Source organism: Haemaphysalis longicornis, unplaced genomic scaffold, assembly GCF_048455015.1.
Source record: "Haemaphysalis longicornis isolate Haplotype H1 unplaced genomic scaffold, Haemaphysalis longicornis Haplotype H1 scaffold_4, whole genome shotgun sequence".
Lineage (NCBI taxonomy): Eukaryota > Metazoa > Arthropoda > Arachnida > Ixodida > Ixodidae > Haemaphysalis > Haemaphysalis longicornis.
In genome coordinates this window covers 86,562,095-86,589,665 of record NW_027526361.1, presented here as the reverse complement: position 1 = coordinate 86,589,665, position 27,571 = coordinate 86,562,095, and the positions used below count along the sequence as shown (strand labels likewise).

The 27,571-nt window shown below is 47.2% G+C and overlaps 1 protein-coding gene across 1 annotated transcript; it reads right to left on the bottom strand.

Moving 5' to 3' along the window:
* Window positions 1-5,496: 5,496 nt before the first annotated feature.
* On the bottom strand, window positions 5,497-27,392 carry LOC144178954 (uncharacterized). The gene is made up of 4 exons (XM_077707104.1): window positions 27,258-27,392; window positions 22,580-22,771; window positions 15,035-15,253; window positions 5,497-7,057 (listed from the first exon to the last, which is right to left on the bottom strand). Exons 2-4 carry the CDS (start codon window positions 22,710-22,712, stop codon window positions 6,732-6,734), a joined length of 678 nt encoding a protein of 225 aa, XP_077563230.1. The 5' UTR covers window positions 22,713-22,771; window positions 27,258-27,392; the 3' UTR covers window positions 5,497-6,731.
* Between the last annotated feature and the right edge of the window lie 179 nt (window positions 27,393-27,571).

The following is a 27,571-nucleotide window of genomic DNA, read 5'->3' as shown; positions in this document are numbered from 1 at the left end:
AATGGGGTGGCGCCGGCAATGTTTCTCCCGTAGCGGTATCCAAAACTATACTTTAATTGACACCATCAGCTAGTGATGCGATTTTAAGCCTATTATTATGATAAAAAGTTACCCACACGCCAATTCTGGTGCGGACAAGCATCAGACGTTGACCGAGCGCAAAGAAACAGTAGGGAGAGCGATCCTGAGTGAAGCAGACGACAAATGCGAGAATCCCTAAGCTGACGTCACGGAAGCGCGCTTCGCAGCGCCGCCTGTGTTCGCGCTCACCGCCAATTTCTTGAATAACGCTTCCGCAGTACGCATCATCCTTGACCCCCAACTATCCTGTTTCTAGCGACGAAAAGTGATCGCAAACGTGGGGTCGTGCTGCTGCCCGCTGTGCTAGTTACCCCAGCGCAAAAAATGCTTCCAGCACCTTGGTTTTCCGCTTTACAATAAAAGTTAGGTTGATTTTTTTAATTCCTTAGTACCCATAATAACTTCGCTAGCTGACTTCTCTCCTGCCTTTAATTGGCCTTAGATTTTCTACTACTAGCGTACATACAAGTCAGCGAAGCTTCGCAAGTGCGCTTGTGTGGAGATACTTCAACTTCACAGACTTTTCTAAGCTTGGTACAGACTACAAACTAACGAACTAAAGGCACATTCTTCCACGTACAAATGGTGTCATGACTTAGTTTCAACTGAGTACCTGCCGCGGTGGCTCAGTGGCTAAGCGTGTGTGCTGCTGAGCACGAAGTCGTGGGTTTGATTCCTGGCCGCGGCGGCCGCTTTTCTAAGAAAAGCGAACAGCAAAAACACCCGTGTGTACGAGATTTCGGCGAACGTTAAAGATCCCGAGGTGGTCAAAATTAATCCAGAGCCCTCCACTACGGTGCGCCTCATCACTGCGTTGCGTCGGCGCGTTAAACCCTACAAATTTCAACTGAGCTCGAACTAATTGCGACGACCAGCCAGTGGCCGGCCGGCCGTGCAGAAGCGCAGTCAAGCGAAGCCATCTTGATTGAGCATCATATGAAACGTCCTACAAAATCGACAAGGAAGATGTGGAGAGAAGAAAAGCACTTTCGAATTTGATTTTTCCACTGAATAAAGTCAGCGTAAATGCGCCAAGAGTGGCCGAAACATTGCCTAGGGAGTCCAATCCCACAATGTTTACAAATCACTTCAGCGTCTCTTTAAGGCTCCATAAAGTGATGTCTGTCGTTCTCTGTATGTCTGTCTGTCTCTCTCTCCCTCCCTCCCTCTTTCTCTCAGGAATTTCCCTGTCAGCCGCAACATCATTATTCTTTATTACTGAGCCTAGTGCGTTAGGTAATTTCTGTGCTGCGTAAAATCTGCCGAATCATCTGCTTCAAGTAGGACGGCTTTCCGGTCCACCGTTCCGACGGACCTAGTGAAGTGAACAAGTGAAACATCAGGGTAATCCAGCTGCAGTATTGGATTAATCAGATGCGATATAGTGTTTATCAGCAAAAAAGTGCGAAGTGGTTAAAAAAGCTAGTATAACGCGACTAGTATAACGCAAGTAAATGCTAGTTATAACGCAAGTCAGGAGCTTGCTGTGCGGCTATGTTAAATATGCGGCGATAGACATAAAGTAGCCAGAGTACATTTGGCGAGTCCACTGATCTACGTGGCAAGGAAGCCAGAAAAAAAACATGCATTAGTTCGTCATGTGTCTTGTGGGTGCACTGCTTCCTCTTTCTCGGGTGATTTTGGTGCAGTTCCGGATAAAAGTTAAACAGCTCCAAGCCCATACACACAGGAAGTCTTTGCAAACTACGTGTACTAAGCAGGCCGGAACATGAAAATAATGAAGGACATTTGCCAGTGATGCTTCGGAAACAATGGTGTTCTTGTCCTTAGCGATGCCATGTGATTTATTGCAGCCGGAAACGCCAAATGTGTCAGAAGTAGAGGAAAAACCCGAGCCACCTCGAGGCACGGCCGAGAGGAAGGCCTCCATTGACCACAGAAGAGCCAGGAGCTTTATTCTGTCTCCCCCTACCCGGTCCTCGAGAGTGGGCCTTGTGTCGCCGTAGGGGCTTCCGATTTCTTTCTGAATGTAACTAAACATAGCATGCACGTCGCACAAGAACAGCCGTGTGTCTGATTCTTACTTTCTGCAAATTTCGCCGAAAGATGATAGCCTTCTGCATCGGAGCCACCCAAAACCCTCTGCTCTTTTCTCTTCCCGTCCCTTGGGCTCTTTCCTCCTGCTCTTCGCTCCTCCCATGATGAATGCACCACAGGTTTGCGGAATATAACTTATTTCTTTTTTGCACTGCTTACCCGGCATCTGCTGGGACATTTTTTTTTCTCTTGTGCCTCCAGTTCGTTTCAGTGTTTGCTTTTGTCTCGCTCTTTTCGACACCATTTAACGCGTTCTTTTTTCTCAATGGAATCTCGAAAAACCCAAATGTTCGGAAAATAGGAAAACTTTTAAAATATAAAAGTCAACTTACGAAATTGGAAATATGGACACCATCCCAAATAAACGAGGGCAGGAATAAAAAAAAGCCCGAAAAGAACGACAGAAACATGAATAAAAAATCGTGAAAAGAACCTATCATGTACCCGGGAATTTGAAGAAAAAATACAAATAACACCTTATCCCTTCAATATCGTAAATGGAAATAAATGGTCGAAAAGAATTTCAAGAAGCCAAGAAATACAAAAACAAAAAGCTATTAAGTGAACTAACGAAATCTGAAATATAAACATGATACTTTGACCAACAAGCGAAAACAAATAAAATAGCTTTGAACATGACGACGGATACACGAAAACTAACCAACCATGTGACACCCTGCGTTATAGCATCCTCGATTAACCGCACCGGTGCACACCGGGGCACACCGGTGCGCCTTTTCATCCTCGATAAACCGCACCGGTGTGCACCGTCCGTCCTCGATAAACCGGGGTGCACCGTCGCGGGGCAATTTTTGGTTGCACCGCCGCGCACCGAGAGAGTAGATGGTGCGCCGGCGTGCAGTCCCGAGATGCATCGCGGACGATGCCGGCGAAGGAGCTTCCTCCGCCGTCTGCTGCAGCGACGGCGCCATCGCCGCACTCGTGTCAAGGCGGACGGAGCTGTGTATTGTTGCTGACAAGGATGGCGTGCTTGTGAATTCATCGGGCAACGATGCGACAGTCTCCTAACGGGCGGTAACAACGGCCAGTGATTGTAAATGAGGACGCGAACTTTGTGTACTTCAAAGGCGGCTGCATGCATTGCCAGAAAGTTGGGGATTGACATTCGTTTCGTTCGATCGAATTATCATGAACTGTTACCGGAGTGCCTAGACGATGAAGACCTACTTGTTTTGCTGTAACGGAAGGGCGGAACAAAACAGGCACTCGCATTATGGCTCAAACGAAGATTAGAAGCAGCTTGTATGTAGCTGTTTAGTGGAAGCGGTGGCGGTACGTTGTTCCGCATGTGTGACGGATTTAAGTTGTGCGTACATATAATCATTGGCCTTCAATAAATACCACTTTCAAATATAGCTGTGTCTCATTACAGTGCTGTATTGTTACTTGTGAACGTTTTTATGAGTTGATTTCTTTGATTAAGAGATGGCGCCTGGGTAGAACCGCCCCGTTTGTCCTCGATCAACGCTCCGTGCCGGTACGCACCGTTAGAGTGAACTAGAATACTTTCTAGCACCGTCGTGGGGCACTGTGCACCGCGCCGGTTTTGGGGGCAACACCGGTGCGTGTTTATCGAGGACGCTATTAATCATTATAATGCATACTTGGAAATATTTGGTCGAATGCACTTTTAAAAAATAAGTATTCCATTTTCGCAATAATAAAAGTGAACCAATGAAATAAAAAAGTATGCACATTACGCAATGCGAACAAGAACGTGGAGACAAAGGTGAAGTCCGAAAGAGAACGACGGGACCACGAATAAAAATAATTGTACAAACAGGCCTACCTAGCACTATACCGGAGTCCCTCAATGCAATAAAGAACTCTGACGAAACCTTGCATCTGCGCAAAAAATTCAGTCTTGGCATGGTTTAGCCAGTTATTTTTTATTATAGCGTAAACGTACGTACATTAAACAAAAAAATAAAGGGAGACATAAAACCATAAACTATCCCGACACATTTTGCTACTCATAACCGAATCTGGTTATAACTGCCTACCAATGCGTAGCATTCTGATGTCGCCTGTGTAGACTGCAAGTTCTTTCCTGCCAAATATGTCTGAGTAGCGAAAGACGTTAGCTTGTTTTTGTCTTTTCAAGTTGTTTTCGTTTATTTTTGCCAAACGTGCAAACATATGCCATTATAGCGGCGGAGTGCCTTTACTTCACTAATTTTGGTTTATCTGAAAAAAGCAAGGGATACTGCAGAGTTGGCCCCTTTACGCTATTTTTATCTAATTCCAACATTCTTTTGTGGACTTTTGTTTATTCAGTATTGGGGGATGTATAAGGTGCATAGTTTTGATTTTGTCAGATAAGTTCTGCGAAAATTTTATTTTTCTGTTTCTTATTTCATTGTTTTGTGAAATTTTGTTTGGCCAATTACAGCCGAGCCCACCTAAACGAACTCGACCGTCATGCTGAATTTGTTCGTTATATCCGAAGTTCATTATAAGTGTAATAAGCGTTTTATGCACGTCAAAACGCGGCACGCATATGGGAGGTGCACTGACGCAGCCGGGGACATCACCTGTACAGTACGTGGCCATATTAGGGCACTGGCTGCAGCCGCGAGGGCGCTGCCTCAACGACTCGATGCACGAGCATGCGGCGTTGCTGACGATGGGAACAGAAAGCAATCTGGCGCTTCACTGTAAGACAGAATGCAAACCAAGGGGCTGCGTGCCAGCGTTCGATAGGACCGCAGCGCTACATTCATACCGCAAAAAAGAACGGGAAGTGTTCGAGGCCTACGTCATAAAAAAGATGGGGGACCAATGTGACAGGAAGCCTTCAGTTCATCTTCTTTCGAGTGAGGTGGATTATCTGGACAATTAGTAAGGAGACACTGCAGCTGTAATCGCTTTCACACGTGGTGCAGCTAGTATTACATTGTGTTTTTTCGTGCCTTTATCATCGCTTTCGGAGCGAGTACAGCTAAGTTGTTAGTGCGCCCCCTTCCTGTCTGTTTTTCTTCCTCCAGTTGTGCCTAACCTGTTCCCATGATGAAGTATGAAGTCGCTTGCATTGACACATTATCCCAAGGTTGCCGCTCACCCGACGGAATGGAGCTTGCAGCCCAAAATGAAGTTAGAAAAGCAGAAAAATAGCTCATAGTATATGCATAAATATCCTATGAATTTGGAAACTATATTGAAATGAGCACAAACCATAGTGAAAAAATAAAAAGGATGGGGTCTCATTAATTTTCCATCTGTTTTTAGAACTGACACATATTAATGACTATCCAGACTTATTAATACTATCAGTTTTATAAACAGATGAAAAATAACGACACCCCGCCCTTATTTTTTTCATTATGGTTTGTGCTCATTTCAATACATTTGCCAAATGTTGGAAACAACGCTCAATGTGTAGTTTGCATCAGTTTAGGTTTCCCATGTTTCTTCACTCTCCACACCACATGTTCATAGCTGCATTTCAAAATTAGTTAACAAAGCAGCACACTAGATGGGCACTGGACATCAGATGTTTACTGACAGAAGGCACCACAACAGAGGAAATTACACGAGAGACATTCACACATCAAATGGGTGTTTGCATGCATATCAGTAGCCATGTACTGTGATTTCCCCTTTCCAACAGGAGTGCATCTTCTTGTTTGTGTTGGCCTGCAAAGCTGCAGCACATCTTCAAATGGGAACTCTAGGGTGGTCGCACAGGATGGAACTGCCCGCCACAGGTCCCACCCACAGTCACACTTCCCCCACAAGCAAGGAACAATTGTCGCTCAGCTGATGGGGGCCACGATGTGACAAACAAAAAATTCAGCCCATCTCCCCGCGAGGGGGACTCGAGTAAATGCGTCGCATAGGGGGTGGGTGTATTGCGTTAACGTTTAGTGTTTGGTGAGTTGGTGGTAGTGAATGCGTTGTATCAGCAGCTTCTTGACGTAGTTTGAATGAGTCAAGGATATAAGGTGCGTTCGTAGCCTCCCATTTGGTGTTGGTTTTGTGGCGCAGTGGGAAGGGCACCATGTACCTCGCGTTCCGCCCACAGGTAGTGAATGCGTTGTATCAGCAGCTTCTTGACGTAGTTTGAATGAGTCAAGGATATAAGGCGCGTTCGTAACCTTCCATTCTGTGTCGGCTTTGTGGCGCAGTGGGTAGAGCACCATGTACCTTGCGTTCCGCCCGCAGGGTCGTGGGATCGAAACCAGACGCCGGTAAGTATTATTTTTTTATATAGTGTAGGGGGAGGGGTGCGAACCTGTTGTTGAGAGCGAGGAGGGTAGCGTGATGCGGGAGAGGAGGAGTGGGGGAGAGGGCGCACCTGGAACGGCTGTTGCGGACGCCAACAACGCCGGGTGACATCGTGAGTTAAAGAAATGCTCTGCATTTAAAATTTTCACTCGGAGACAGGTCTCATTATAGGAACAATGCTTCGTAACGATCCACACAAAGGGGCTTGCTTGCTTCCAATCTCGTTAGGGCGACTGTCCGTGCACGTGCCCGATGTGGCCCTGCACTACTGGTTATGTAGCAGCGTGCATCCTCCTGGTGCGTCTTCTGCTATAGAGACGCAAGCGAAGGCCCCGAGGCAGCAGTCAGCGGAAGGAATGCCCAGCCGTGTGGCTGCGCAGGTGGGCAAACAGGCTGGGCTTCTGGATGAAGGCGCTGGGGCACAGGTGGCACCGGTAGGGCCGCTCACCCGTGTGAATGCGCAGGTGGGTGACAAGGTTGCACTTGTGCACAAAGGTCTTGCCGCAGTGGCTGCACTGGAAGGGGCGTTCACCCGTATGAATGCGCCTGTGCCGCTCCATACCGCTCGGGTGCGGTGTGTTGTACCCGCACAGCTGGCACTGCAGCAGCCGATTGCCCGGCAGGGGGTGATGTTGCACCCTGTGGCCATCCGGGTGGGGGGAAGGGGAGCCTGCAACAGGGAGGAGGAGAAATCACTCAGAGTTGTTCCTTTGCAAGCGCTGTAGCAGTCCATCAATAGCGCAGCAAAAGAGGAAACGACCAGCCCCAAAGAGCAGGCAGCATTAGCGGTGCCAGGCAAGCCAATCTGTGCAGGCCAATGCACCTGTGCATTGCTTAGCAATGCAGAGGAGCCTTCTTTCTTGCTGGCTTGGCAGTCTTTCGCTCAGGAGGTTTTGAAAATTTAGGAATCTCAGTTTGTTCAAGAATGAAACATTTACCGTAAAATACTGATCAAGCGCCCCCCTTCCCATAATCCAAGTATTTCAGGTATTCAAGTACTACCGAACAAGTGCCCCCCCCCCCCAACCCCAGCCACTCTCTTATGGCCCAAACCAGCGAAACCGCAACTGTCCAGGAACATTTCTGACTGCCCACTTGTCTGCTGCAAAATCGAACCTAAGAACACACGGCCTACCGTAAATTCTCCACATGCTCGCCACTTCGTTATTTTCATCTGACAGTGCCGAATTTGCTTGTGACTTCGCGATAACAGTAGTTCGTGACATGCATTCCTATACACATACGAAATTTGAAGTCGGGGAACGGCATTGCTATGCTGGAAATAAACATGTACGCGACATTTCACCACTTCGGTTAAGATCGAAAGAGAATATGCGAGCATGACAAAATATACGAGTTTGCTGCAGCAGAACTTTGGCAAGGCCAAGCTTTGGCGAAAGTTGAGCAACGGAGCGTCGGTGTTCAGTGAAGAAGCGGATGGTACTCTTTAAATTTCGTGAACGAGAAGGAAGTACAGGGCGTGCTGTAACAGGCTTCTGTCTGGAGAAGCTGTTTACATAGCGCATAGCTTGCAGCTCGGAAATTTGGTTGCGTCTGGCAAACTCGTAAAGCAATAGAAACAGGGAGTTCGCGTTGGAATGCGTCGTTCCACTAACGAAAGCCAGAAAACAGCGGAAGATTTCTCTGAGGCAGCAAAGGCCTTTCTTTTGCTCCACGAGTACACCCTGTTCAACGTCTTAAAAATGGGCCAGACGATGGTTAGAATGGATTCTCTGGCTAACAGGGCCAACAACATGGTTGGCGGGAACATCGTGAGAATTGCTAGCACTGGTTGCACCAAGAGGGGCATCACGGTCTTCTTCGTCTTCATTAAAAATGTGTTTCTCTCCAGTACACTGCAATATTATTTTTTTCTTTTTCTGGGAAAGGAGTTAACATTCCTGTGCTGCCAATTTGAATTACGCGGCAGTTCCTAGCAAGGGCCCCCTCCCCAATATATCCTGAACTATCCCCACGTCGAGGGGGCGCTTGTTCAGTACTTTACGGTAGTGCTTTCACACTAAACCTCCTCTGTTATCGCACTTTGTTCTTAAAACTGCTAAATTCATGCCTACGCCAAAATTTTACACATTCTACAAATTTTTTTGCCACACTGCTGGTGTCTCAAAATGCATCTCCCCACCAAGCCGACACTCAATTTGACAGAACCTTTCTAAGCAAGTTCATGTCAACCTGTTAAGCTGTAAGCTGTCTTTGCCTCAGCCTCTATGCCCAACTTATAGATGGTATTAACTGCAAAAAATGGCTGTCAATTTTTTTTGCTTGGCAACACTGGAAACGGCCACGTACATGGCCAAAGTGCTGCAGACATGGCGTGGCTTGTGCCACTGCGCCCTCACGCCACAGAAAAAAAAAACCGCTGTGCGTCGTCTGCTCTGTTTCAACCCTATTCTCACCAATGGTGTCAACAGAGATGTTATTAATCGCACTCGCACTGGAGTTGAGGCATTACTTTGCATTCTGTGGGGTTAGAGTTTGGAACATCCAACACACATCATGTGCTTGGCACAGACAAGTACCGCCGTCTCACGGAGCTCGACGTAACCAGTGAAGGCGCACCCGCATGGTTGCCTGCATGCGTGCCTCGCCAGCGAATACAACCTATACGTACAAGCACTTGTCAAGTAGCAACAAAAACAGCTTAGAAGACTTAGAAACAACAGTGTGCAACATAGCTAAGGCAAGTATCGCTGCTATACTAGTTCACTAGACTGAGAATCTCAGCAGTGTTCACCAAGTTTGGAGTGGATAGTGTGCCCAGCTATTGGGTTATCCTACAGCCTGAGATGGCTGCGAGTAGCAGGAAAGAAACAAAAGTTGTCACCTCCCTGTGCACTACTTCTCAACTGCAAAGCATGCGGTACAATTAAGTTAAAACGGTCATTTTGCGCCACGAGGACAATTGTGGTATGATTATTGACACAAAAGTTTAAAACCTAAATAGCGTAGTCAATTAGTTATAGGTTGACTGCCTTTTTTAAATACACAGGCAGTAGGGAAGTCAGCCTGCTGTTATGGCCAAAGGAAGTCAACCCAGAGTTGCAACTAAGAGTGGCCTGCATGAAGTTGACATCACACACAACCTCGCATATAGAGTTCGAATTGTTTGCCCCTCTGTGGCCTCTAACAATGATGAAAGGCATATCTCGCTCCCATTTATAGTAGAATAAACGCAGAAATACATTCTTCAAGCGAGAGTAAATTTAGTAGGGCATGCACCTTCTCTCACACGTGGCCGTGCAGCAGCACGCAGGCATAATTTCCGCGTAAAAGAGTCAACTTTCAACAGCGTACAATCTTCCCGGCAAAGTAAGCACATACACTTTCCATGGGAACAACACACGATAAGCCTCGTAAGAAACTCTGAAGAGAATGCAGGTGCCTGGTGTCACTCTTTAAACTAGCCCGTCCCACAGTAAACTTCAAAGGAGCCGTGAAGACAAAATAAGTTTGCTTTATTCGAAAGATTTAGTGTGTTGTAGTGCCCCCCAGCACTTGTCTGGCAGTGAACGATGCTTTCTTTACTGAGAAGTTAAACAATTTGGGCCAAAATTTTTACTCTCCCGCTGAATTGGGTGTCGTATCGTCTACGATGACGTATCCAGGGCAGGTACTTAAGGGGGCACACGGGTCTTTGGACTGAAAAACTGTCCCAAAAAGCGTTTTTTGGCATCATTTCTTGCTTGACTTGTAGTTTTTCCTCCGAAAATTCTGTAATAGTATAAGCACCTGTTGAAATCAGTTAGTTGAAATCTAGTAATTTCAAGAAAAAAAATTTTTCAATAACTACTCACTTCTTGCATGTTTGCGTGTGCATTCATAACTTCCATTGTTAACCCCACTACAGTTAAACCTGGATATAACAAAGCTGACAAATTCTCGGAAAATTTCGCTATAAGGAGGTTTTCGTTATATGCAGTTTCGGTATAAAAATTCGGGGAAAAAATGCACAAATGAAACAAAAGTATAACTGGAGGTCGGCATCACCTAGAACATTTATTTAGCGGAAAAAAACTGAGTTATTTTGCTCTGCTGCTTGTTCATGAGGGAGTGCCGGAGGAGTACTGATGCGCAGAAGGGAGCAAAGAACGGAAAGCGCGGAAAGCGAGTGCGGCGTGTGTTTTCTCCAGTATGCAGCCACAGAACAGAGAGAGCACGGGACGATCGTGAAGAGAGGAGAAAGCGGTGCCAGAGGAGGTTCGCTTGCGAAACCTGGCCGCCTGACGCCACGCTACCCCCCCCCCCCCCCCTTTTTTTTTCCCCATGGAGCTACGTGGTGCGGGGATAGCGGATTGAAGAGGACTCCGGTAGCCGGCGCGAAAGCCTTTGAAAACCCGCGAGCACGGGTAGCACCGGTCATGGAGCAACGGAATGCAGTTTGAAAAAAGAGGGGAGAGAGCGGCAGACGCGTTCTGCAGCCCTCTCCTCTTTCTCCGCAACCCACACCCTCTCTACTGAAAGGGTGTTGGTTGCGCCGGCGCCGGTGGCACCGCGGCACCCCACGGGAGCTCAGCCGCGAGACCGTTGCCGCGGCTTGTGCGCACCGTGCGCGATCACATCGTTTCGCGCTGTCGGCGCCGGGGCAGCCGCACAGCAGATGAATGCGGCTGTCCATCACGCTAAAAAAAAAAAAATGGTGCAAAATGGCGAGGTATTTGGCGGAAAAATTCGTTATTTCCAGGGTGCCCGCCGCTGCTAGTTTGTTACATAGAGGTCAGAAATACACATGCTTCTATGCAGTAGCGCCGGGGAATATCAAGACTTCGTAATAAAGAGGAATTCGTTGTATGGAGGTTCGTTATACGCAGGTTTAACTGTATTCTTACTGCTGTGCGAAGTATGCTGATTAAATTTAAGCACAGATAGCTTTTTGTGCAATCTTATAAGCCCTGCCTAACTTGTGTTTGCTTTTTGCAAGCCCACAGCTGCCCATAATACTTCATAAATGCCAGCGCAGAAAATGAGCTACTGGGTCACATGGCCAATTTTTCCCCTAATTATATTGCTTATTTGAGTAACATTTGAATGAAAAAAGGTGTCAGTTTCATTCTAACAAGCCAATCTTTCACATTAACCAAACATATTTTGTCGTCATAGCGTTTTTTTGTCAGTGTTGTGAGCACTTCCATGCTTATCAGACATGGAAGACTGACAGGCTCCAAGTGCAACAGCTCACACTTCCATAAACCAGGGGTGAGACAGCCCAAACAGATTTGGGAGCAGTTTTCGGAGCAGCAAAATTTCGATTTTGGAGCAGAAGAATCTTGATTTGGAGCAGTTAGGGACATTTAATACATCGTCTTGTGAGCTTAAAAAACCATTATTTCAGCAATTTGCAGGGTCAAGTGCACATTTCAATCAGTTTTGAATACACAGAACACTCAAACAGCCTTACCTGAAACAGTTTTTAAGAGTATCACAAAGTACTAACTGCACTACCTTTTTCCTAACTGGTGATATTGTGTTGCGCCTGCACGCAGCACTGACAACAAAACTGCCGTTAACATTAGAGAGTTTTAGCAGTCCGTCTGTTCTGTTGGTTACTTTGTTACCGGGTTGACCGCACCGGTCTGCGCCTGCGCGCGCGGAAGGGCGAGGAGGCGCGGGCAACTAATCCCCCTACGGCTACGAATGCCCAAGTGCCCAGACGAGTCCCGGTGAGCACGGTAACTACGTACACAACGGAACAGACAGACTGCTAAAACTCTTATCAAATTTAAGGGCTCCGCAATTGTGGCGTTTTTTTTTGCTGTTTTAATGCTAAAATTATTATTTTTGTAACCCCACGCTGTGTTGTACGAACGACTGTAGTCACGGCAACAGTTGAGCAGCTTCGAGCTAACTGTCACATAGCCCAACCAGCCTACCCGTTTCAGTCCCCGGGGCGCAGGTTCACCCTATGGTCATTTGAGTAGCATTAATGTTTAGCCACCTAGATTTTGGCATTAAATATCACTTTGCATACATCAAGTGTTATAGTCGCGTTCTATGGCAACCGTGTAGTCTTGCAGCTATTGGGCGCTGCCTGAACAGGTCGCGGCGCCGCACCACAGCCCGCAACTTTCGTGTCGACCGTTCCATCCGCGAGGCTCGCGATCGCGCTTCGAAGCACAGCAACACCTCAACATTTTACAACAGCACAACAAGCCAAAAAATTCACTTCACGAACCCTATTATAGACGCGCGCACCGCGTTTCGCACTCAAGGACAAACCACGCCGAAGTCGTAGGCAATGAACTTTTTGAACGTAGGCAGTGAATGTAGGCAATGAACTTTTCAATGAACTTTTTTTCGAGCCGCCCAACTTCCCGTAATCTGGCACCAATCTCAAACCATATCCTTGCGTTAACGTCACTGTTCAGAGCCACAACAGATAGAATGAATAGACTGGAACTCAGCTGATAGCGTAAATAAACCAGGGAAAATATCGGCGATACGCACTGAGCGCGTTGGTAGCAGCCAGATCAGGCGGCGGCCATGTTTGTTGCCACAGCGATGCCTAATCGAGAAGGCAGTTTCTGCGATCCCGGACGGAAAGCGAATCGAGCTTTAGAAGTTATCGCTTGCTTCGTTTCAGTCTTTCTATTTGTGCCATTTCTGTGTTTGCGATTGACCGACGATAAAAGCGGTGACCGAGATGCCGGAGGCTTTTGTCCCCGCCGAAACTGACATGAGCATCAAAATCGGTGCCCTTGAGGCTCTTCTGGAGCAGTTTGGCGCAATTTTCGGCATTTTCGTGCTTTTGGAGCAGCTTGGCGCAGGAAAATGGAATTGTATCAGAAAGGCGCAATATGCGCAGCTGTCTCACCCCTGATAAACCAGAACAGTGTGTTGTCAGCTTTACTAAAGACCGTGACAAAACATTTCAATATTAGAAGAACCTGTACTGACTAACAAATTTAGTTAATCAAGAGCTCTACATTTCAATTTTCCATTCATGAGCTGTACATATAACTATGGTATGATGCAATATTGCAGCTCAGATATCTTTTGGCAAAGAAAGCCAGCTGAAGTTCAATGCGTTTAATTGATTGATTGATTGCGACGTTTAACGCACTGACGCAACGCAGGCAATGAGGCGTGCCGTAGTGGAGTGTTGTGGAATAATCTTCACCGCCTGGGGATCTTTACGTGCGCCGAAATCTCAAACACACGGGCGTCTTTGCTTTTCGCCTCCATCAGAAAAGCGGCCGCTGCGGCCGGGAATCGAACCCACGACCTCGTGCTCAGCAGTGCAATGCCTTAGCCACTGAGCCACCGCGGCGGGTGTTCAATGCGTTTAAGTAGTTGCAAGACACAGAGATTGCATAACAAGAAAATTTTAAGGTGGAAATGGAAGTCTTGAGAGATACTTTAAATGGCGGGAAAACTGTTTACAGCAATGAAGACACTGTGCCTGGGAGGAAGCTACCAAGAGTTATTTTGCCTCCTTAAATAATTTTAGGCGTGAAATCACTGCAGCTGCCTTCAAGACACATTGCCATCTCTGCGGTAATCAGTTGTTCCTCAACAAGCTCCTTTTAAGGGATCGCTCAGGTCTTTCATTACTGAAGATTAAAATGTGCAGCCATAGAGGTTGTAGGATAAACCATTTGCAAAAAAAATGTTATGCTCAGGTAGAAACATTCAAGAGGTGTACAAATACACAGATGTACAGCTATGCCAACTGCCCACTGAAACTTGTTTTTGCCATTTTTCTAGTTATAAAAACATGGTACCCAATCATACCGAAAAAGTGAGAGGGGGAATGACTACCTGGATTAATAACACCCGTGTTAGTATCAGTGCGTAAAATTAAAAATAAAATAGACACTACCCTCCTTTCTATTTTTTTACTGTGGTTTGCGCTCGTTTCTTCAATATATTTGCCAAATGGTGGAATCAAATCTGAATGGGTAGTTGGCATCAGTTTGTCTCCCACAGTTTATTCTTTAAACATTCATAGATGCACCTCAAAACCCCCTGTGCAAGGAACATTCGCGGCAAGCACTGGACACGAACTCCTGTTGACCAACAGAAGGCAACATCACAGCGGGAAATTGCATGAGAGACATACAGCATGCGAATTTGCACAGGTATCCATGGTGACACATTGTGTTTCTCCCTTTTCAAGAGATGCGTGTCTTTTTGCTTGTGTTTATAAGCAAAGCTGCAGCGCGTATTCAAATGAGTACTGTACAGTGGTCGCTTGAGACCAACACAGGGTGCCGTTGCCAGGCACAGGTCCCACCCACAATACCTCTTCCCACCCATGCGACGAGCCATTGTCACCCGGCAGGCAAAGCCACGATGTGCAAACATTTTCACTTGGGTCTCTCTAAAAGCCCTCCACCTCTTGGCATGCTACACAACACTGCTTCATAACGATTCACACAAAGGGGCTTGATCCCCTCCGGTCACATTGGAGCAAGTGTCTGTGCACGAGCATGACTTGGCCCTTCTCCTCTCCTTCTGCACTGCTAATAATGGTAGTGCAATTCCTCCTTGTACGTCCTCGGCAGGAGACGGCAAGCAAAGACCACGTCAGCGGAAGCAGCCCCGGCTGTGTGGCTGTGCACATGGCAGTCCAGAGTGCACTTATAGGTGAAGGCCCTGGGGCACAAGTGGCAGCGGAAGGGACGCTCGCCTGTGTGGATGCGCAGGTGGGCGTCCAGGTTGTTGTTCTGCACAAACGCCTTGCCACAGTGGCTGCACTGGTAGGGGCGTTCACCCGTGTGCGTGCGTCGGTGCCTACTCAGGTTGCTTGAGGACGGTGTCATGTAGCTGCACTGCTGACAGTGCAAACGGCAATGACCCAATGGGGGTCTGCGCTGCACCGTGTGGCTGTTTGGGAAAGGGAAATGACCTGCAACAGGAAGAGAAGGAAAAATTGAGAGCCCTTCCACCTACAAATGTGGTGGCAGTGCGCCAGAGGTATGGTTTTAGAAACGACAGTCCTTCTTGGGCTACTTAAAAGAAAACATTTTCGTCTGTCTGTCTCTCAACTCAACCTTCTGGCCAAAAGTTGGAACCATTTGTCAAGATGAAGTACGGTATATATCGACTGAATCGCTCCAAACAACTAAATCTCCCGGCCTGAGTCATATATGCCCCAATTATTTACTGCAAAGGAAGCCTGCCACAGTAGTGGCAAAAAGTGCTTAAGTGGTAGGTCCCGTATTCCTTTATACCACTGTCACACAAGGCATGTCCAATCTTGATTCAGTCGATCTGGATCGGGCGGTGATACATGAGTTTCAATCACAATTGGGCCCGATCCCACTCGACTTTAATTCTGGTTCCTCAATTGCAATTGAGGTTTCCAATCAAACTGACGGAATATTTGTTGCCGAAGCTCCCATAAACAGACTAAAACAACTGAGTCGAAAAAAGAATTGAGCAGATGTGGATCTGGGTGGGAAGGAAACTCGGGGCCTGTGAAATTCGAGACAAGCAGGCATCACCAACACAAGGGTGGCTCCATGGATCCAGCTAACTCAAGGTGCACCCACTGAATGTGTTCTGGCATTTGACTTGGCAATGCAAGTTAGGGACATGTACTGAGGCCTGCATTTGTAGTTCGGGCATGCTAATCATGCAACTAGCAATCCAGTGAGTAGCAATGTGTTTCTGCAAAATGCCTACTTTGGTCGATGTTTAACAACAGTGCCATCATGGGGCATCTACTGAAAGCTGCAATCATACAGTACTGTCCCAACAGGTGGTGCGTGAGCAGTTCAAACATGGGAAAAGAGAAAGTACAAAAAGGGGAAGTGATAACATGTGGACATCCCTGGCAATAACACATCAATACTTTTGCATCGACTACATCATTAGGTGTCCTTGTAATTTTGTGCTTGTCCATCACAGGTTAAACTTGCCAGCAATCGATTAAACTTAGCCTCGACAGCTTGCTAGCGTGTCTCATCTTAGCCAACATCAGCTATTCGGCGGGCAGGGCAATATGAGGAAAACAGCACTTTGGCAACCTAGGTTACAAATTCAAAAACAGGCAACCTGCTTATGTTCCTCTTTCCACTATGCATATATGCAGCTGGCATATACAGCTGGCATATAAAGCATATGCAGCTGGCATATACTATGCAGCTGACATATACATAGCTATATGCAATGGCAAAGATTGGAGAAATTGCTGTCATGCTGAAAGATCAAGTATAACAACAACAAAAAATGGTAGCATCTCCACTCCGGGGATGATGGCGAGGGTGCGGAGTATGGGGACTCGAAAAGACATCCAAGCTGCGCCCCGAGTGACATCCGATTTGCACCCCGACCGTCATTCAGTATGAGCCGCGAGTTGCATTTTGATAATTCCCTAAATGAAGCTGCAACTCACGGCTCAAATCAAATTTCGCATGATTTTCACTTGATGGTGGTGTGCGCATGGATGGATGCAGAAGGACATTGGGAGGTCCTAAGGCTGCTCTAAAGCACCGTTGCAGGCGAGGGAGTAAGCCGTTTCACTCTCGGGTACTAACTCACGGTCGTAGCCCAATGGGCAAGACGACTGACACTAACTCTGTCTGGTTTCCCAGACACAAGCTCGAGTCCTGCCGGCGCCTGTGTGATTTTTTGCGATTGTAAATGCTATGCACATGGACGCAGATGGACATTGTGCGGTCCTAGGGTACTCCACACAGAAAAAACTATTTCATTGATACATGGCATTCTTCAAACACTACCCAAATGCTTCATCTAAACATGTCCACTTATACAGCACCAGATTTCATCAAGGGGCCAACCACAGCCGCATAAGGCAGAAAATTAAGGGCACTCCACAACGACCAACAACGGGAAACAATACAGCAGATTGTAACAATATTTGACCAGCTCAAGCACTGATGAAGGTGGCAGCAATGACACAAGCAGCACTTAACGCTGTACCAAATGTTGCTAAAACCATCATTTGTGATATAAAACTACATTTCAAGCACGGTATTTTTTCTGGGTTGAACAGCTGCCACATTCATTGTTAGCAGATTGATGGCACGGCTAGGCTCAGGCACTTTGTTGCACTAGAGGTGACCGCGGGGTGGAGACGATTTGAATGCAAGGTCGCACGTAATATACTTGAACATTATGGCCTTTTCAGAATGGAGGCGGTGGGCCTTTTCAGCACCACGGTTTCCTCCTAGCAGCTCAGGGTCTTGCCGAGGAGACTGATCCCTGCATGTATAAAACATGACAAACCACGCCGCTGCACAATTGCGAAGTCGCAAAGCTTATTCTACAAGCCGCTGTGCATGCGAAGGGTGCATTCACGACGGCTCCAATTCTAAATTGCAACACGCTGCCCGATACTGGATTCACATTTTGTGTGCTTTGGTCTTTTGGGGCGGTACTGTCAACTGAATGACATTTGATGAGAGAACAAATGGTTATGGACAGCACGATGCTTTTTCGTGCTGCTGTCTTGGAAATGACGCTGGAGAGATCGCCAGTAATAAGAGGCAACAGACAGGCCATTACTCTTGTTTCACTCGTACCAGCAACTCACTGCGGGAAGCTTTGTCTGCTCAATCGGGTTGGGAATTGCGTATGTGGCAATCCAGGCGTTAAAATGAACCGTGTTCGAACTTTCCCACGTAAGACTGGTTGTTAGGCGCGAGGTAAACACACTTGCGGCAAAAACGCAAGTGAGTCACGGTGATTTGAATGATTATTGGCGGATGTCACTTCACTGTACCAGCGTAAGCAACAACGTGCAAAATGAAGGCCACAAGACGTGCGCTAATAAATTCTCTGAGCTTACCGACACCTTGGCAAAACACCCACAAACTGCGCTGACCGGTGCGTCATTTGCCTTTCAGTTTCTTGTTCTCCACTGAGCCGAACAGTCGGCACATACACCACCGGGAGCGAAAACTACTATACTCGCACGCATCCAGAACTTGATCAAACCGCTATCCGCTATCTTTGTTGTTTTTTTCGTCCATAGTGAGTCAATGGAGCATAGAATGAAACACCTATTGCCGGCCAGCGGCCGGGTATGACAAGCCATTGTTCTCAACAACTGCGCGCTTCTCCAGTGCTAAGCTGCGCGAGCACGCGACTTTCTTTATCCTTGAGTACATGAACCGCAAATGTCGCACGCAAACACGAAATCGGGAGCCAGTTGTACGAGCGTCAAAACTGTCAAAACCACCTTCCACAGTCAGTACTGGCGTACTGGGCGCCGCCATCGTTGATGCCATCGTGATACGACTTTCTAAAATGTAAAAAAAAAAAACACCACAAACCAAAAAAGTGCAGTAGTTACGCTAAAGGCTACAAGCTTGTTAAAAAACGATATGCTGTCTGTTCAGAATGCGTTTCCACATAGTAACCGGTACCGAAGCGGAAGCACAGACTATTTTGTTTGCCACCTACCCTACCTATCTAGAGCAGAATCCCCTCATCCATTCCTCCAGCAAAAAAAGTAAAGCATTCGTACCAGCCGTGAACTGAGACAAGAGGGTGCCTGCATGGAGAATCCGGGTGCACACGCCGCAGCACAGAAGAGTGTAAACATGCCCCCCCCCCCCCTCCTTTTGGTTCCCACGAAAGCGACACCTAGTTCCAACACTACTCCCAGGTCTGCGTCTTATATCCGCTACAAGAAATCCAAAAAGCAACATGACCAAGGCTTCACCCCTTCAGATCTTCTATGAGGCCTCGATGTAGTCCCACATTCTATAGAGATCTTGTTAAAAAGCAAAATTTCACCGCAGCCTACACTTCTGAAAATTGTGGGATCCCCTCACAAGCTTCTACCAAGATGCCCATTCAGCAAACTTTCTGCACAACCCTACCTCCACCATCTTGTTTGTCAGGTAATGCTCGAATTTCACCCAATATCAAACATTCATCTGACCCACGCACAACTGTAATTGTACTTCTCTAGATGTACTACAAAAGCCTCCTACATTTCATGGGACTTATTCTATTAGTAGTGACTTCGCATTAACAGCATTATTGAGATCAGAAACTACCCCACGTCTCGTATGACGACCGAACAGACAAAAATTAACTCCAATGTTAGCGACCTGAAACCCGCATCATGTGTGCTCTACAGCCATTCAGAGAGGTCGGGTGAGGCATGCAAGTCCAAATGTCACGTCACCAACTCTTGTTTAGAGCAAAGAAAAGTTTTGTCGACGGCTGGGCAATGCTTCGGGTGCGCATTGAAAGTACACTGAGCACAAGACTGTCACCAGAGGATCACCAGCACTACCTGCGCCAGTAGAAATGCATCATCTACAACCAAACCAAAAGCAATGAGCGCATTCTTGGAAGTTTGAACCCGTATATGAATCGGTAGGAAGCAAGCCAGGAGTAGAAAATGCAGGTGGCTGTGCCTGTGCAGTCAGCAGGCAGTCAGTGAATGTTTTGCAAGTGCCCAAGAGTGAAAGGCACTTGATTTATTTGAATGCGTCGTTGCAGTTGCCACCTTTCCCCGAAAAAAAAAAAAAGAATCCATGTTTTATGACATGCAATGCCATATGCATTGTAGCGTTTTCCTTAGAGGAATCAACATAACGTTTGTACTGAAAGTTACTGAAATTTTGGGTATTTCTCTAAATGTGCTGCACTGAAAAGTAACCGCACATACTTCGTCCGTTGAACACTCTTCTTTGCATCTCGCCCGCGTTCGCCAGCGTATTTTCTCTGCTTGCGTGTCTTTGCGCAGCTTGCCCACACGTATTTATCGTCGTAGTTGCCAAAATGCAAAAAAAAACTAATCGCAGCACGATGACCAAAAAACCAGCCAATGACGGCCGGTTTTAAGTATGAACCGGCAACCGGCCCGCTGTTTAAAAAACCGGGCAGGTGGCAACCCTACGCATCGTTCACCAATACCAAAAGTCACCCCACTACAAACAGTCGGCTCATCAAGCTTTGAATGAGAAGCCAGTTTTCTGATACGAAGTTCTCCCGAGTGCCATGGAAATACCGCACATCTGCCACAGCATTGAGGATTTGGCAGTGACCTTCATCGTGGCATGCAAGGGATCAGGAAAGGGCATTGCTGATGAGCTGCTTCAACTTTACGATGTCACGCGTGGAGGTACAAGCATTTTGATTGTATTGCACCTGACATGAAACATGATGACTGGCAAATTGGTGGGGCCCGACAAAACCATGCTCTCATTGCCCCAAACTAAAACTCATGTTCCCTTGCATCTGACGCGGACAATGGTTAAACGCTAAGCTTCCTCGTGAGGGATTATTTCGTTGTTGCCTGGGTTTGGACTCTGACCCCCACACGCAGCTTAGACTTTTGATCACACTAGCTTTGACTTTGACCCTTCACCATTAGTGATTAAATACTGGTCAGTCTAAATTTACCTCAGGACACAGACAAAGATGAAAGACGAAGCACAAGCGCTGACACTACCAATTGAATTTTATTACGCCTCGGCTGGTACATTTATACACCCTGTGGTCCAGGTGCAACAGCACGAAGAAATAGTTTCTCTTTATCGAATAGTGCAACCGACGCGGTGCTGACACAACCGTCGACGTCCTCTCCAATTTCCATCGCTTTGATGATTTCGCGTGCAAGCCTATCACTGTTTTTATGCATGGTCACGACGACACTGAGGTAGAAGCCTTTAAAACTCTAGGCTCCTTGGTTTCACTCAATTAAACATAGCACAGCTGTGTGCTCTCACTTCTGCCTCATTGGTCGCAGACACCCATGTGCCAACCCAGGCGGGCAACTCAGGACATGCCCCAAGCACCTTTGTGCTCACAGAAGGCGTGCAGCAATGTTGATGTTGCCAGCATCTGACAGAAAACTTTTGGACAAGGTGGATGAAAGGATAGCGATTCCAGCATCAGTCTGCACACTTTGTAAGGAAGAAAACAGCCATGAAAATCAGAGAAGGGAATGTGGCAATAGTTTACCAAGACACCCGGCCAAATGTGGACACTCCCTAAAGTCGAGGAGGTCAACAAAAGCGCCGGTGGTTCCAGGTGCGGGATGGACTTGGTAACAACCAGAGTTGTACAGACTTCACCTTCTTGATAATTCTGTCTAGAAAGTTTCCTCACAGCACGGAATGTGTAGAAATTACTATTATCATGTTTCTCCGAAGCATGTTTCTCACCATTGCCATTCTTACGGCCGTCATGTTTACCCGCTTTAGCGCTCACTCTTTCCGAAGTTCGGCATAGAGCCCCTGAGCTGGGCGACACGCAAATAAATAAGTCCTCTGTTGGTTATCTAAAAAGTTCTATTTCTCAGTCCCTGCTATGGCTCGCTCAGTACAGACGTAAACTGATGATAACTACCCAGTGAAGTTTGTTTTTGCCTCTAAGCAAATATCAACGATGGAAGCAAACCACACTGAAACAGGGGTTGGAGAGCATCACTGTCTGATACATTAAGTGGTTTGCCAAAGGATGGGAGCAAACTTTAGTGAGTCATTGCCATCAGTGTATGTGTGTCAAGTCTCTCATGCTCTGAATGGTTATAACAGCCCCTCTAAACTATCTGTGCAAGGAGCACATGGGACAAGCACTGGACGTCAACAGCTGTTTACCTACAGAAGGCACAATTGCAGTGGAAAACTACATAACAGAAATGCACACAGTAAGTGCATTTTCACGAATTGTGACATATCCCGATTCCCCCTGTTCCACAGGGGTGTGTTTCTTGTGTTTGGCTGCAAAGCTAAAGCATGCATTCAAGCAGGCACTCTACACGCTAGGGGGCTTGCCCTTGTCCCAACCCACTTGCAACCAGTGTGGCTCGCCACCACCACCTACCGCTAGTCCCTTTCACAACCTCACTTTCTCAGCCAGCAAGGGGCAATGGTCACCCAGCTGGAGAGGCTGCAGGATGTCATATTGAACGAGGAAATTTTTGCTCGAAGCCAGGTTTCGCTGCATGATAAAATGGGCCCTCTTTATGAGCCCCTCCTCGTCTTGGCGTGTTGGGTACATCGCTTGCTTCGTAACAATTCGCACCAAGACTTTGCTCTCCTCCAGTCACATTGGGTGAGTGTTCGCACGCACACACGAAGGTTTTACACTTACATCTAATGTGTACTCTGGTGGGGGTGGTGTGTGAAGGCCCTGGGGAAGAAAGGTCAGTGGAAGGGACGGCCAGCCGTGTGGCTCCGCACGTGGCCAGCCAGGTGGCTCTTCTGGGCAAAGGCGCTGTGGCAGTGGAAATGACGTTCACCTGTGTGGGTGCGCAGCTGGGACGCCAGGTGGACCTTCTGCACGAAGGCCTTGCCGCAGTGGCCACACTGGCAGGGGCGTTCGGTCGTGTGCGTGCGCCCGTGCTTTTTCAGATTGCTCGAGTCTGGCGTCATGTAGCTGCACTGCTGACAGCGCAAGAGCCGACGACCCGGTGGGGGGGCCGTGCTGCACCCTGCGGACATTAGGGGAGGGAGGAGAGACTGTGGCAGGGATGAAAGAGAAAACCTGAGATCCCTTCCACAAACAAACCCGGTGACAGCGAGGCAAAAGTGCAAAGAACCAGCACGAAGGAGGTGGGAGCCCTGGTGCCAGGTGAACCGCTCTGCTCAAGCCGTGTGCCCAGGCGTTGCCCAGCAACGCTGACGAACCCTCCTCTTTCTAGCTGGCGCGGCAGAATTTCACTCGGGATACTCCAAAAGCTTCGCAATCACGGCCTGTTCAGGAACGGCATGGCTAGTGCTCTTGCACACAAAGGGTCTCCTCTGTTACCATTTTTTCGCTAAAAGCTACTAAGCTGATGCCTATCCTATGAAGCCATGGGAGTTTTAAACTTTGGACGTGGTTTGACGTCCATAGAACATTCGAATCAGCTGACTCAGCAGCACCAGGCAGCTGTTGTGTATGGTGTTCCCGAATGTCAAGTGGTTGGACAGTCCGGTTGTATCAGCTCCACTTGAGACACATACATGCACGCGTACAGTGGCCGGTACCACAGGAGGGTAATTGGCTGGGGCTTGGTAAAACGGCTGATAAAATGAATATTTTCCGTTAAACAGTTTAAATCAACTGGAACTTCACCTTCTACTGGCACCAATAACTTGTGATCGTGGGCATAACCTGTAGTCTAAGTGCTGCACCTAAAATATTGGTACATAACGGGCAACAGCACGAAAACTGAAGGAAAACATGAAAAGGAAGAGACACAAGCAAGCACTTGTTTGTGTCTCTCCCTTTTCATGTTCTTGTCCAGTTTTCGCGCTGTTACCCGTCATGGAACAGTACCAACTAGCCCAGCTCACAACACTCCTGCAAATATTGGTAACTTATTCGCACTGTTCTGGAGCATGCCATGATGTACTTTTGAAAACGAACCAGATAAAGCTCCATCTATGGGAGTCATGCCAGGAACCAGCAAACTTTTGTAAAGTTGTTGCACGTCCAATGAACTGAAATGGTAAGCAACGTAACTCTAGTAATAAAAGTTAGTAAACGGGAAGTAGCTCCCATTTGTGGCTCCATGTCAAGTTTGACCCACATAATCAAATATTTCACTGTTTACCGAACGCCTAGGGTTTCATTATGTGTAGCATGTAGAAAAAGAAAAACCCAATAAAACCAACTACGGGAACCTCAGCAACTACTGCAATGGCATCACACCCCGTCGCGGAGTGTTTTCGTGTTTGATTTTTTTCTTGTTTGTTACTAGTAACTCTTAGATACGAAAGCTTGAGTAAATGCAGTAGGTAAAAAATCAAGCATCGTCGTGGCCTAGAAATAGCCCACAACATGGCTGATGGGTGGCCCAAAAATGAAAAATGACCGACCTCTAAAAGAGAACAAGAAAAACAGGTGAAAGGATTCTCAGGTTGGCACTAAATTCCTCCGAGAAGCTTTCACAAGGAAAGTTGGACATCCACCTAAATGCAGCCATACGGCTACAAAGGGAAGCTACATAGCTTTCTCAGAAACTTCGCAGCTGAAGAAAAATTCGTCCTGGTCCAGGATTTTTCTGGTCCAGGCATTTTTCTTCAACCTCGAAGTTTCTGAGAAAGCTGTATAGCTTTCTTTTGCAGCCGTATGGCTGCATTTAGGCGGATGTCCAACTTTCCTTCACAGAAACTTACTCCACCTTGGGGATTTCCCCTAAATTCTCGTCAAGAAGCTTTCACAAAGGAAAGTAATCGAGTTCAAAAAAAAATTCCTTGAGAATTTTTAGTCTGGTTGGGATTATATTGAACCCAGGGTGTCCGGAAAAGCAGTGAAAATTTGTGTTAGAGATATGCTCCGAGGCCTACATAAGTAATTTGGGCATGTTAATTACAGAAGTAGCAATTAAACTGATAACCAAGTGTTTCTCTGCAAAATGTCTGCTTTGGTCAATACGAAACTGCAGCGACATTCACTGAATCCTGCAATCATACGGCACTGTCCCAACAAATAATGTGTGAGCACTGCAAACACCAGGAGAAGAAAAGACACAAAGAGGAAATGGTGGTGATGATGAATATTACAGAATCGAGAAACATGTTGAGGAACCTCACAATAGTATTTTTGCATTCTATGCGTTATAAGTTGTCCTCAGAATTTTGTGTCTGAACGCATGCTAGCAATCCGTTAAATTTGGCCCTGACTACTTGCCAGTGCCATCAGGGACAATGTCAGCAACTCACAGGGCAAAGACGGTATGAGGAAAGCAGCACTTCTGAATCTTCTTTTAATACCAAAAAAATGCACCTGAATTTACCAGAAAAAGTTAATACAAGGCCTGTGCATAAAAATTCAATCTGGTACGGTGCTGGGACAGTGCTTACAACTAGCCAGCAATGGCAAATACAGGTGAAATCAGTGTAGCACTTGATTATTACTCTGTTGTCTTCAAGACACTTGCAAGATCATTCTCTACAGAACTTCGAGTTTCAAAAATACAGTTGCAGAATTACACGGCCACCACATCCCTTCGTCACCAACGGTTTACAGCTTTCACCTGTGAAAATTTTGACCAGCACAAAGCAGTCACTTTTCAACTGAATGTGGCTATACCAGCTGCAAAAGCAACTTCTTTTGTGTTCAAGTGCTCGATATCCACAGGATTAAAACCTCACTGAATGACCCATAGCTATCAAATGCTACTGTACATGACTGCCGCTGCTTTCGTGAGAAGTGCCAAAACAACAAAACCTTTTTTTTAAGAACTTTTCTGAGAAATTAGGGTCACAGCAAAGCAAATAGCTGTTCCGTGATGACCAACTGAAAATTTTTCTTTTTCTAGCTTTGAAATATGCAGTTTTAAACAACAAAAGAGTCAACACATAAGGGCCAGCACACATAAATGCACAAAGTGTGCAAGTAAGTGCACTTGTTAAATCGCTATGTGCCACTACATGTCCCACAGCCCAACATGGTCCAGTCTCCACAATGTTGATTTCAAATGCGGCATCCCCCAACAACTGGGCACTTCATTCGACCAGCCTTTTCTAAGCAAGTTCACATCAGCTCATTGTTCCTGCCTAAGCATTAATGCCTGACATTCAAATGCCTGGTCCCAAGGACCACCTGGGACAAGCCCTGGAAGTCAACTGCTGTTTATCGACAGAAGGCACCATTGCAGTGGGAAATCAGATGAGAGGCATGCACACAGTGTGCGTGTTCGCATGCGTATGAATGGTGAAGCATCAAGACTTTCCAATAAGGGCGTGTCTACTTGCTTGTGTCGGTCTGCAAAAGGTTCAGCATGCGTTCCAGTAGGCACTAGTCACGAGACGGTGACTGACGCAGGATGCCACACTCTGTCCCAGCTGCTACGCACAATGACACTTGCCATGGTGGCGAGGAGAAATCGTCACCCAGATGGAGAGGCCACAATGTGATGACGACGAGGAAGATTAACAAGAAATACTTCCCTCGGAAATTTTCACCTGCTCCACAATAGGGTGGGCTCTCTCTATCTCACAGCTTTCCCCCCCCCCCCATTTCGGTGTGCTGCATAAAGGCCAACCTCCATGCAGCGAAGAAGTGGCAAACAATGCCCACTGCACCGATGTGGCCATAGGCTTTGAAAAAAAAGGCCTTTTCAGCGGCTATCTGCCCGAGCTGGATTTTGGGTGGGTGGAATTCACTGCCGCCAGAAGTGGCCAAGGGTACATTGAGAGTGCAGGAAATCGTGGTTTTCTTCTTCCGCTCTGTGCTTTGGGCGTGGGCTTCCGGCAAACTAACAGCAGACTATAGTTTGGTACTTCTGTTTCTAAGGTAGCGTCATTTTTTTCACCTCGCATCGACGAAAATGGACAGGAATGCTCATGTGCTGGTCGTCTGGCAGCAGGCAGCAAACGCTGGCTGCCACATAAATCTTATAGAAGAAGCCCCCAGCCCAATCCGTACCACTGCTGTGGGCCGTGGCCCACACTGGCATAGGCGGCAATGAGGCGGCCCACATCAGGCTCTAGTAGAGCCACTAAATGAAACCTGATCTAGTGGCTCTAGGCCTGAGCATTGACCACCCATACAAGCCCCTCTTATCTGCCTAAATGTGGTGTATAACAGCTTTGCAGTCGCCCAGAACTACCGACTTCTTCGCAGCCACTATCCTCCACCGCACCCATCGTTGGGGCACACTGCAGCCAAAATGTGGCGCCTCTTAAAAATGCACTTCTTCCCAAAAGAACCACGCTCACACACGCACGCACAAATTTCCAAGACCACACTGACCGCACAGCCACGATTGGGATACCCACTTTCTTTGACTCTGAGTGTCCACGTGACCCGTTTCCCCGCTACCCCAACCCCCCCCCACTGGAAACTGGCATTGGGGAGCTCGGACCTTGCGGTTCAGGAAACTCCCACCGCACAAGTCCTTGCAGTCTCCAAAGCCATATGGGCCTCAGTTGTCCCTCTGCCCGAAAACCCAGCTGTGAAAAATAAAGAGGTTCTTCCTCACTCACTCTCTCCCTCCAGCTGGGACAGATTTGCGGTGAACACCTGCTTTCTGCCACCCTGATGGCTTTGTTCGCAACTTCGTTGACGGTCTTCTGCTGCTTAGAGGCAGGCTCTTCTCAAGCACATCATCGACAAAGAGCTGTTTTCACAACACTGACGGTGGAGAAGCCATTTGCCCCATCTTCATCAGTATTTCCCTACATGGAGGTTGGTCTTAACAGTGCTTTCACAACGACCAGCAAAAAGAGCTCGCTATCTTCCGACAGCGTTGCAGAGTGTGTGCGCACACACACGGTTGGGCTCTTCTCCCGCCCTCCAG